This window comes from Balaenoptera physalus (assembly GCF_965194825.1).
Source record: "Balaenoptera physalus genome assembly, chromosome: 6".
In the NCBI taxonomy this organism is placed as follows: Eukaryota; Metazoa; Chordata; class Mammalia; order Artiodactyla; family Balaenopteridae; genus Balaenoptera; species Balaenoptera physalus.
The window spans coordinates 109408815-109421375 of record NC_138885.1 but is presented as its reverse complement, the minus strand read 5'-3'; the positions used below and the strand labels follow the sequence as shown (position 1 = coordinate 109421375).

General features: G+C 51.1%; 1 protein-coding gene across 1 annotated transcript in view; it reads right to left on the bottom strand.

The window, feature by feature from the left end:
- The window catches only part of LOC309662919 (uncharacterized protein), a gene marked incomplete at its 3' end in the record, with an annotated part of 112040 nt that extends 101435 nt beyond the window's left edge, over nucleotides 1–10605 (bottom strand). Inside the window, exon 1 of the mRNA XM_082466130.1 lies at nucleotides 10285–10605. Within this exon, the coding sequence (XP_082322256.1) occupies nucleotides 10285–10599 (315 nt within the window). The 5' untranslated portion in view covers nucleotides 10600–10605. The remainder of the gene's footprint in view (nucleotides 1–10284) is intronic.
- Nucleotides 10606–12561: the final 1956 nt, after the last annotated feature.

Sequence of the window (12561 nt, the reverse complement as noted above, 5' to 3'; positions counted from 1 at the left end):
GAAACATGCCTGCAAGGATCACAATACTACTCTGTTATTTTGCTAGACAAGTGGGATTCTGGGTGGACCTAAACAAAATCAACTTATAAGGGAAAAAAAATCTTCATCTAAGAAATTATGATAATGTGTTACACAATTCTCTATAAAGATTTAAAAGATGATTCATGATTATAACACTTTCTTCACTTCAACAACTCTTTGCAACTATTTGCGTAAATGTCTGCCCCCCCCCGCCCCGCCCTCTCTCTCTCCACTAGAAAATAATTCTTTTGTGGGCAGGAAGCATGTGTCACTTATGCTGGGTCCCCAGAATCTAAGCTACCTAAAAAACATCTGTGTGTGACAGATCCATATTGGTTGGAAGAAAGATTGGGGTAGACAGATGCACAGCGGATGTCGTTGATGGACTGATATTTTTAATGGTTTTTTTCTATCACACCAGCAACCTTTCAATCGTCCACAATTGTGGCACTTCGTGATGCAGTGGTACCTCCAAGAGGCAAGGAGAGAGTGAGACATGGAGGTCCGTTTCCCCCCAAAACTCCGTGACTGTCGATGATATTACAGCTGATATTTTCACTCTGTCTTCTCTCACTGTCAACATGCTGAGAAGCAGATCATTTAGTATAAATATTTAGGAACATGACAATTAGGGCTTGAGTTTCTGCTATAAAGACTTGGCTATCTCACTTCCCAATAGCTCACAACCTTCAGTTGTCTTATCTGTAAACATAAAATAACACTCCTGACCTCAAAGAGTTGCTGTGAAGGTCAAATAGATATTTTATGTGAAACTACTTTCTCAGCACCAAGAAAGCAAAAAATGCGATGAACGCTAAGTACCTTCTACCCCCTGTGGCTCAGTGATTCAGGAGAGTTTCTTACTTAGGATCCAGCCCCACCAATCGGAACTGGGGTCCGTCCGTAAGCCAAAGCGTGATGGCAGGGAGACGGGAGATGCAGCCCCCTTCTCTCCTTTTCATGCTCATCTGGGGCTCTTTCTTAGGGGTGCTGGCGAGGCTCTCCACAGAGGTCAACTCCGTAGCATGAGGGCAGCTGGTAGTGTCGCCTGATGTCCAACCACATCAGCACGAAGCAGGAAGACACCCCTAAGCGTGATGACCTGCTCTCAACCCGTCCTGCAGAACAAAGCACTTGAGCTTTGTACCAGCTCTTACCAACAAGTTCCCAATGCCTGGCTGCAGGCTGGGCGGGCTGACGCCGCATCCCGTCCGTGAGGAGCCACCGAGAGCCCCCAGCAGACAGAGCAAACTCCTGCGAGACTCTGCGTTTGCTCACGTTGGCTGTTCTGCGTTGGAAGAGCCCAGCTTTTGAGGCTCAGCTCAAGCGTCGTCTCCCCTAGGACGCGTCCCCTATAGCAACCAGCCTGAGATCTCACACAAGTAACTCTCCCTGAGCCCTCCCTTGTGGACTGCAGTGGTCTGTTTACAAGTCTTAGCCCCTACCAGACTATAAATCCCTCAGGAGTAGGGACTTTACCACCTCATCTTTGAAATTGCAGCAATCCATCGATATTAGCTGAAATAAGTGGAAGTGATTAAAGCGGCGTTTTTTGTGGGGTTTGTTTGTTTTTTAAGGGAAACAGACCCAGCATCTACAGTCTGAGATTTACATTAAAATGAGCCATAAACACTGCTTCCATAAATCTTTCCTTACTCATCGGCTATCAGGGGTAACCACTTTTATCCAACCTTCTCCATCACCATCAGGGAAAATGCCTCCGCTCATTATTTTGAAACCATGTGCGTAATCTTTTAAAGAGATGGAGGGGACTCTTGGTCCTGGGAGATGTGGCAGCCTGGTCACTTGCTGAGTAAATGCAAAGTTGGTTAATATCTGAACTAACTGGTCCTCTTTGCCATCCTCTTAGACCTGCCAGGGGTACTGAGGTTAATGATGTCCCCTCACCCCACCTACTGTCCACCTACCAGACAACTATTTCAAGCTGGCTTTAACAGTACAGTCGTCCCTTGAGATCTGTGGGGGATTGGTTCCAGGACCCCTGTGGATACCAAATCCGCAGATGCTCAAGTCTGTTATGTAAATACGGACAGCCGGTCCGTGTTATAATAAGAGTATAGCCGGTCCTCTGTATCCGCGGGTTCCTCATTGGCGGATTCACCCAACTGCGGATAGGCAGAACCAGAACACACGGAGCGCCGAGTACACATATTTTTTCACAGAGGCAATGAAGGAGCACGATGTGCTTATGTCTTAGGATCAAGATTTGAAACTTTTTACTGAAATCATCAGGAGAGATAAACTAAATTCAAATAACAGAAGACGTACCGACTCTTACGTGCTTCCCCATCTAGAAGGATTCTTTTTTTAATTTGTATAAACTCTCACTTTTTTTTTTTAAAGGGAATGGTGGATTACAAAACAGAAACAGACTCACAGACGTAGAAAACAAACTTATGCTTACCAAAGGGGAAAGGAGGGGGAGGGATAAATTAGGAGTTTGGGATTAACATGTACACACTACTATACAGTATATAAAATAGATCATCACCAAGGACCTGTTGTAGAGCACAGGGAACTCTACTCAGTGTTCTGTAATAACCTATATGGGAAAAGAATCTGAAAAAGAATGGATATATGTATATGTATAACTGATTCACTTGGCTGTACACCTGAAACTACACAACACTGTATATCAACTATACGCCAATGTAAAATAAAAATTAAGTTAAAAAAATAAACAATAAAAAAACCAATAAAGGGGATAGTGGGGAAAGTCTGAGCTGAGAGTTGTGAACGCTGGGTTATATCTTGACTTCTACTATCTATTATCTGTATGTGCTTGAATGAATCATTCCTATAAGCATCAAGCTGTCCAATCTGCAAAACAAAAGGGTTGAATCAGATGAGGTATCTGAAGGTAGGTGTCTGAGGTTGGGTTTCGTGGAAGCTGAGGCTGAAAGGGGTCTTTCTGTGAATGTGATGTATCAGGGGGGAAACTCTCAGTGGAAGGGGAGGGAAGGATGCAGGAGGAGCTGAGTAGGGATGTGATCTCGGCTAGAGCCCTGATAAGCCTGGCCCCGTGCAATGCTTTGCAGCATAAATTGCACCAGAGTTGATCCCAGCAGAGGGCTGGCCTCCTGTATCCCCCAGCGGTGAGCCAATGGCTATGATCTGCCCTCATCAGGGAAGGAGGGTACACTGCCCTGCTGGCAAGATGGTGCCCAGCGGCTAAAGGTTAGTCTCTCTGGGGGAGCAGCTGTAAGCTATTAGCTGCCGATCCAGGAGCCAGGGAGCTGGTGGGGTGAGGGACAGAAAGTCACCAACAGCGTCTCCTGAGAAGGAATAGGTGTCTATGACCCATTTCCAATATTCAGAGAATCCAAAACAAATTACACATTCTCCTAAGATAGATGGTACAAAAATAACTAAAATGTCAAGAATGTCAGTTTTATCAGTCTACTGTGGTAATGCGGGCGACCTCACGCTGATCTGAAGTTTGAAGGAGTTATGGATATCTTTGATTAATGTGACGAGGAAAAACTAGGTCATACTTAATAAAGGCCATATGTTGATAGACAACATACTTCCAAAATATGGAGTGCAGGGTGAGTGGAAATGTTGAAAGGTGGCTGGCTTCAGCACTCGAAAGGACTTGGAGCTCAGACACTGCACCAACAGTATGAGTTATGGGGTAATTTGACAAAGCATTCCAACAGGGCGTTTGCTATTTTCCCCAGTACTATTGTTCATATAAAAAATGTCTCTCAATAATACAGATACGCTTCACTGATCATTGTCTCAAGCCCAACCCTCAAAATCGTGTGAGAATCAGATTTCCGGAAGGCAATAGCAAGTCACACGTAGGAACTTCTCCATTTCTGAGTGAATACAAGCAGTGCCCACTGACACTTTGATAAGTTTCTTTACCTAGCCTGAAAGTTTTATGCCCATTTGCCGAAACATACCCAGGTAGGTTATACAGTGAAACCTGATCAATCTATTTCAAAAAAACGTAAAAAAATGATAAGTTAGGAGGCTATTAAGGTGGGAATGCTTAAACCAACAACATTAACTTTTAAATGTAGGTCTCCAAACATACATACATGTATGTATTTTATTAATATAATATATTGAAATATATAAAAATATATACTATACTCGATATATAAACATATATAGATATATAAATATAAATATATTTCTCCTCTAATAGTACAGTGCACAAAGAAATAAATAAGTCGGTATTTTCTAATGTGTTTTCTTAATGTTCTGTAATAGTCACAATAAGATACACTTGTAAATCACGGTTCAAGGAGAAATGCTGTATTAAAAACATGAAAATTTGCCATGAATAACCTAATATTTAGTTTGGGTCAAATTCAGAAATTCTTAGAAACACAGCCAGAGATCCAGTGACCCAGACCAGGAAATATAAAGGTCAAACTTGAGGATGGACTCTCTTCCCAGAGACTTTCTAGCATGTAACTTCAATCTCACGGCAGGCCAAACGGACACACCACAGCTGAGTGTATTCACCACAAAATCGCTCCTCCAAAAATCTGCGAGCCTGGGGCAGATTTGTGGCTGCTAAAGGTTTCTGATGCTTTGTTTGTTTGAAACAAACAAAGTAATTGTTTGTTTACTTTTTCTGAGAGGAGAGGCTAGTCCTCTAAGCAGAATGAGCTAATCACCAGCTTAGTTCTCCCTTTTGCCAAAACAAACAGCTTCCAATTACTGCTAGAAAAAAGCCTCTGATCTCTAATCAGCTACCTAAACGAGTCTATCAGCAGTAGTTTGGAGAGTGACTAATGTCCCATTAAGGTGGAATCTCTTAACACTAATAAAATTCTAGAGCCCTAGGACCAAGGCTGCCAGCAACCTGCTACTTATCTTCCAAGAAGATTCCACCCACTTTTCCCAAAATTTTCAGGTCCCAAAATCTGGCAGAGAAATAGACGCACTCTTCCTATTTTATTACACGTGGGCTACTCTTTTTCCTCAAGCCCCATTCTACTGAGCCTCCTCTGGGAAAACTCGGGCAGAGAAAGAGCAGGTTGCAGGTCTGCTAATATTTAGTGCAAGGACTCTATCGGTAAAGCTGAGACTCAGCTCCATCACTGCCGTGACGAGCAGGACCTAGCGAGACAGGCAGGGTCTCCGCCCTGAAGGTCCCAGCGAGCGCAGGAGAGGAGGCCACTCTCAAGTTAAATGAGAGTCACCCAAAAAGAGACAGAGCTTGCTTCAGGCACATTGTCTCTGTTTTCCCTCTTCTTTAATCTTCTAGTGAGGTTGAGAAAACAAGGGCACAGCAGGTTATTCCCAAGTGAGCACGTCAGCATTGTACCCTTGAACACGATGGACAGAATATGAAGAACCACCAGGACAAGTGGGCTTAACCTACCTCTTCCAAGGGTTAAAAAACCCAAACCAGGGCTCCCCTGGTGGCGCAGTGGTTGAGAATCTGCCTGCCAATGCAGGGGACACGGGTTCGAGCCCTGGTCTGGGAAGATCCCACATGCCGCGGAGCAACTGGGCCCGTGAGCCACAACTACTGAGCCTGCGCGTCTGGAGCCTGTGCTCCGCAACAAGAGAGGCCGCGATAGTGAGAGGCCCGCGCACCGCGATGAAGAGTGGCCCCCACTTGCCACAACTAGAGAAAGCCCTTGCACAGAAACGAAGACCCAACACAGCCATAAATAAATAAATAAATTTATTTATTTATTTATTTATTAAAAAAAAAAACAAAAACCCAAACCAGGGCCAGCTTCAGGGACAAATGACCGGTGCACGTGGCCCACGCTCAGAAGGGGCCGTGCACCTGAGGGGTAATGTGCCGAGACCGCCACACTGAAATGCTCAATGATCTTATCTTGGAGTGTGCGTTTCGTGTGTGCAGTCTGATGGGATACAGGAGCATGTTCTGGAGGCTCCGGCAGGCATGCTGCTGCCTCTCACCGCCCCCTCCTCCCCAGGCAAGATTCTCGGCTGCCCACTCCCTGGCCCACCGGCACCCCAACCCTCCCAGCCTCCCCCTCCTCACCCCCAAATCACGGTCACACCCTACCCTCTGCAGGGACCTGAGAGTGACCACAAGGAGGGTCAGGGCGGCGCATGCGTGCGGTGATGTGTCCCAGAGTTCAGTGGTAGCTGTCCCCGTCCCACGCTGGGACCATCATACTGTGTTTGGTGGATGGCCAGCCAGAGTCCGAGACTCCACGGGAACAAGCCTACTGCCCGTCCCTAATGCAGGTAGCTAACTGCATCTGGCAAGCAGATCTAAGTACACCTGGGGGCTGACCATCTGCTACGGGTTGAGCAGTAGGAGGGGGAGACGCCTGGCTCAGGTTCCTGAGGACCCGGCTAGAACAAAGTGCAATGCGTTGGTCCAGCAGCTGGCAGAACAGGGCACTGGGCAAGTGCCGTGCCCGAGCAGGCTTGTGCGCTCGCCAGACCCTGGGTGCCCATGACGGTCTACACACGTCCTGCAAGATCCCCTTGTGGGGCACCCACTGGGCACACCCTACACAGGGCACTTTGGGGGTCCTCGCTTCCTCCTTCCCACCTTCCTGAGTCTGGTCCCCACTTTTCCCTCCAGGGATGGACCAGGAAATCAAAACTGTGCACAGCTGGTGATTCCACATATAAGTGAAATGATCTGATGTTTGCATGTAACGCTGGCACTGCACAAGAGAAAGATGAACAGTGAAATCCATGCGAATGACTTCACGTTTAAATTATGCTTTACCGAGAACAGCATTGGATAGCAAATTCCAAGAGAGAAGGGTCACAGAAGAAAGAACAAGTTTTATATTTTAGTTCCTTCGACAACACTTCTTGCTCTCTGAATAATGGACGGCATGTTTCCATTTGGCGCTGGGGCCTGAGAAAAAGGCAACCAGTTCTGAAGTAAGTTAAACCACTAACCAATAAAATCCTAGAGATAGGAACAAATCCCAAACCTGTAGCTGTCCTTGCTGGGAACCCAGGTCCCCCGTCTATTAGCGTCTCAGCATCTCGGGTCCTTATCAGTTCTAGGAGGACACCAACGGTACCTTCTTTGTATGACGGTTGTGGGGATGAAATGAGACAGACTTGTAAGACCCCCAGAACAGTGACCCCTTTATTACCATCGCTTTCATTATCCCCAACAAGTTTTATGATCTCCACCTTGCTGGGCAGGTGTCCTACCGGGCACACGAGAGGCTGGAAGTTCAGGAAGGTGATCTTCCCCAAGCTACATATCTGCCAAGTGGCAAAGCCTGACGCAGAGCCCATCTGCCCGGCTCCAGAGCCCACCTCCCTGCTCCTTACCCCACAGCTGCATTCACTGAGGAAAGGACGCCCTTCCCAACTGCCTCCGTTGCCAGGCTTTTAGCCACGTGCACGCATGATACGTGTGAACCTGAAATGGCAACGTGCCAAATGCCCTGCGCACGGCATCGTGGAGCCGGGTACTGATAACCTGTGAGATGCTAGCCGTTACTGCTTTCCACAAATGAGAGGCAGCCCTCAGTGGTGAAATCAATGACTCAGTTCAGAATCCGTCTCCCTTGCAGTATGAAATCCTAAGCTCCTTCAGGTCGGGGACCGTGGGCAGACCATTCAGGATACAGATGCTCCGGTATCCCCATCACCACCCCCACTTCCAGGCATCAGTGTTGAGTCCCCTGTGCCGTCAGGCAAGGTTGACAGCCACATGACTGACAGGTGAAGCCGATCCAGCCCCACACATGTGGAGGCACACGTGCGCCCCATCCACCTTCAGCCTCGAGCTGCAAGGCTGGGAGGCACTGGAGAGCGTGCAGAATTGGGGCGGAGACGTTTGGACCCCAGCCTCCTCTGCAGGCCTGCTAGCCCAGGTCACTGGCCCTGACAGCCCCTTCAAAGGAGGCCGGGAACTGAGCAGGAGAAGCTGGGAACCGGCATCTGCTCCAGAAACAGCCTTCTGCTACGGTTTATTTGCCCAAGTGGGTGGGGTGACCCTGAGAGAAGGGGCTCTTCCGACCCCTTCCACCAGCCCAGCCTCTCCTGCCCACTAATACATTCCACGTGCAGCGTAATGAGCTGCCCGCAGGCTGATCCCTCCACATCCTTCCAATTATTTAAGAAGGGGGAGGGGCAGGGAAGCTTGACGCTTTATAAGGAGTGTGTGCTTCTGTCTTCTCAAATCTTAAGAACGCTTAATCCCTGCAATTTAGATAAATCAGATAGGCATTACCAGGTTAGGGTTAAACCTCCAAGAATGGCTTTGCAATTGATTGCAAAAACAGCAGTTATTAAGTCCTAACTGAGTAATTTGCAGCTTATTTCACCCAGCTAATTAAAATGTAATCAGGATTGTCTGGCAATGTGTATTCTGTCAGCAGTTTTTCTTCCGAAGAGGAATCATGCCAAGAGACCACAAGAAAAGCCTTTCACAGGAATTGGCTTGATCTAAACTGCTTCTTTAGCCGCTGAAACTGTAAAACAAATAAATTACAGCAACTGACAATTCAATTAAAATAAAGAAAGAAGAAAGAAAGGAAGGGAAGAAGAAAAAGAAAAGATACTCTTTCTCCCTGGGAACAGGCTGCCGTTTTGTTTTGTTTTCTGTTGTCGTTTACACAGTAGCGCGGCATCTCCTCAGGAGAGTGACTGAACGCAGGGCCGGCGGTTTGGAAACCAGGTGGCTGGGGAGGGGCCCTCTCCAGGATGTCGGCGTAATTTCAGCGCACGAGACCACACTCCCTTTTCCCTTTCCCTGAGGACCCACGAGGACAGCAGAGCGCGCCGAGTTCTCTGACACCCACCGGATGTCGCTTCTTTGAGAACATAGAGAAGCACGCACTCAGGCGCACGCAAACTTCGCCAGCTGGTTCACTCTCTGAAGATCCCAACTTTTACTTCTCCTTGTGCCATTCGGCGCGAGGTTTCATGAGTTCTCAAGCCAGAATGAACATGGCTTCAGACTTCGGAGATTCGTCCCCAACTCCACGGTCATTACGATGGCCTCCCGTCGCAGGTTAGTCCCCAGGGCCTCTGGGAAGGCCCATTTATCCCGCCCGAGTGGAAGAGACGCCCAGTTTATTTCTCAAGGGCAGAGGGCTCGGCTTAGAACCCCACCCAGGAGCCCCGGTCTCCTTCTGGCCTCCGCAGTTTTCCCTGCGGCGAGAAGTCGGAACTTTGGAACAGGTGAGCAACTAAGGAGAGAGACGAAGAGCCGAGGGCGAGAACCACGGCAGACGAGAGGAATTCGGTTATCTGCGTGAATGGTTTCAGAGTGCGCGCACTCGGGTCAGCTGGGGAAGGCAGCTGTGAGACGCGCCTCGGTCGGGGCCGGGAGCGGTTCCCGTGCGCCCACCCTCAGCCAGTGTCCCTGAGCAAGTCCCGCGGGGGTCCTCCCCTCTGTGGCGCCCTCCCTTCCCCCCCCCCCCCGCCCCAGGATCCCGGCCATCCACAGCACCAAGCGTGCCGTTCTCTGAACCTTCTACACACCCAACACCCACACTCCCACAAGCTCTCCTACCCTCAAGCCGACAGAACCTACGAGGGCTGGGGGCGATACTGGCCCCCGGGAGTCCGCTCAGAGCATCCAAACACGGCGCCTCCAAGTCCCGGATCCCCTGCATCCACGCCATTCGTTGGCGAGACCTAGAAGCTCTGGGGCTCCGAATCGGGGCGCGCACAGCTACCATCACCACCGCCTCCCCGGGCCCCAACACAAACGCGCTGGAACGCACGACTTGGCCCCCCCAGGGCTCGAAGGGTGGGCCGCGAGCTCTCGGCCCGCCGAGTGCGAAAGCAAAGCTCGAAAGAGACAAAAGTGTCCGCCCGCGGGCACCTGCGGGGCCGGGGCTCGTCGCGCGGGTCCCCGGGCGCAGCGGTGCGCGCCTCCCGGTCTCGCTCGCTGTGCCCGCGGCGCCCGCCGCGCCGAGGGCCCGGAGCGCCCCGGAGTTTGCGGGACTCGCTACCAGCCCGCAGTCCCGCGCCGAAGTCCCGGGCAACTAACAAACCCACACTTCCACCCTTGGAAGCCACAAAACTGCTCTCCCTTCCCAAAGAAACCGCCTTTCGTTTCCCCCTCGGAAGAAGGGAGTCAGGTAAAGATGCCGCAGGCTTCTTTTCCCTTTCGGGAGCAGGGAGGGGGCTGGAAAAGAGGGTTCGCGCACCCAGATTGTAAAATCCGCGCGGAGGGAAAGCCGGACCTGCCGGCTGAGCTGGGCGAGAAGTTTGGGCGGCGAGGCTGGGAGGCGCGCGCCCCGTGCGCACCCGCCGCGGCCCGCAGCGCCGGGGAGGACCCGGGCGGGCGGCGGTTCGTACCTGGAAGTGCTGGAAGAAGGCGGAGATGCGCGTGATCTGCAGGCTGAGGCGCACCTGGAGGCGCAGCGGGCGCGCTGGACGCTCCCGGCCGACAGCGACTCGTCCAGCCGCCGGGCGGCCGTCGCGCCGGAGCCGGCCGCCAGGCATCCCCCGGAGGCCGCCAGCCAGAGGCAGAGGGTCAGGGGCGCCCCGGGCACCATGGCTGCGGGTCGGGGGCGCGGGCGCCGGGCGCTGGCCGAGGCTCCCAGCTCCGCGCCGGGGCCGCACTGCCGGGAACCTCGCGGCCGCCGCAACTCCGCTGGAAAGTTCAATCATTCAACTCCGGCCCCGCGCCCTCCCTGCCAAGGCCCTCCCCGCTCTGCCTCCAGGGGTGGGGTGAGGGTGACAGGCGGCCGCGCCATTGGCTGGAAGGGAAGTGAGTGACGGGGGGCGGGCGGAGGGCCGTGGGCAGGTCTGAGGGGCAGCGAGCCGGGAGCTCCACCGCAGGGGGATGCCGGCCGAGCGCCGCCGTGCGCCCCTCTCCAGGTGGTCCGCTCCCGCGCAGGTTCCCCCACGGTCCGCTTGCGCTCCTTCCTGCCCCACCTCCCCCTTCGCCATCCAGGTGAACGTCAGGTGCGAGCAAGCCCGGGCCTGGATGTGAGGCGCTGCCTCTGGCAGCAGGGCCTCGGGACCCACAAGGCATGGGAAGAGGCTAAGGAAGGATGGAGCGCCCCTACGTTGTGGGCTTTCTCCCCGGTTCCTACCCCGGGCTCAGCTCCGCTCACGCTTTCGCTTATCTGAATTTCCCTTTTCCCGAGGAGTGGAAAAGAGCTAAGTGACAGAACTGTGATGGGTGTAACAAGGCGAGACAGCGGCCAGGCAGGGACGTTTGACTGACACGTCCCTCCTCCTCCCTCCCTCGTTCCTTCTTTCTTTCCTTCATTCCCTTCCTCTCTTCCTTCCTTCCTTCTTCCCCCTCTTCTTCCTCCCTCCATTCAGACCTTCCTCCAATCCTTTCCTTCCCTCCTTCCCATTATCCCGTGGAAACCGATGTGAGCGGGCAGCCAGGAACATTTGTTACATAGACCCACACCCCTAGTTTCCTCAGGTGTGTGTTGTTCTAGTAAGCACTACCCGCCCAGCCTGAGTGACTTATTCAAGACAAACCTTTCCTACACTCTTCTCCTTGTCTTTGCCCCAAGTCTTTTGATTTGGCCTTTTTAGCAGCAAAATTACTGCCCTGTCCCCTCTTGTACTCTCTTCCAATGCTCTTTCACCACACGCGTTCTCCATCCCCAGCTAGGGCCCCACCAGAGGAAGAGACGCTGCAGCATCTATGCTACACCACCCCTAACAAAGCTCTGTCCTGCCCTGAGCTCCACTGGGAAGTGACTGCGCTCCAGCCCCCTGCCGGTAGGAGAGCCTACAGAGGGCTGGGACGTGAGGAAGGCTGTGCTCCAAACTTGGGGATATTTATGGAACGCAACAGAGTCCGAAAGACTCATGCACACTCATTCGGATGCGGGACAACTGACCGATACTCCCATAAACTGACACTGCCACATTCTCATACAGAATTGCACTCGCACGTTCCAAAACGCAGTATCTCCCTAAATACACCACTAAGCGTAGCTGGAGCGTCTAGATGCACGCAACCTGCTCAAAGATACCGCGCAAAGCTGGAGTCTTCTTCCCATAGAGCCCATGGCTTTTTCCAACCTCCAATCCTGTCCCCCTAAAATTCTGCAGATTTTCCACTCTAAGATTTTGAGATCATCCTGTTCAATGGTAGCGACAACCATCTGCAGTTATCCTATTATACCCACGTTTCTTTTACATCATCTTACATGTATATTTCTTCATATAGTTTAAATCAGCAAGGCCAATACAATTAATTGCTTAGCGTGTTTCCCAGTGAGTTTTAAAAACCAGAGTTGTTTTGTTCAAAAGGTTCTGTAGGCAGAGCTGGCCTGATGGGTGTGTGACCTTAGAAGGATCCATACCTTGTTTAATGTTCTTCTGTCACAACCTTGATGGTAATTTTCAACACCGTCCTCCGAATTTTCATTTCGCCCTAGGTCCCACGAATTACATAGCCGGCGGCACCTGTAGCTTTTAGCATGACAATGCTACACGTGAGCTGGAAACAAAAAATTTAGACATGAGCTCACATGAACTCATGTTTGTTTAAAAGATGCTCAGAACTGTGGATGGAAATCTTTTTAAAGAATGTTAAACATACTCAGTATTGACTAAGAGCAAAGAAGCTAACCGTGGTGACCCCAAGCAGGAAGGTGC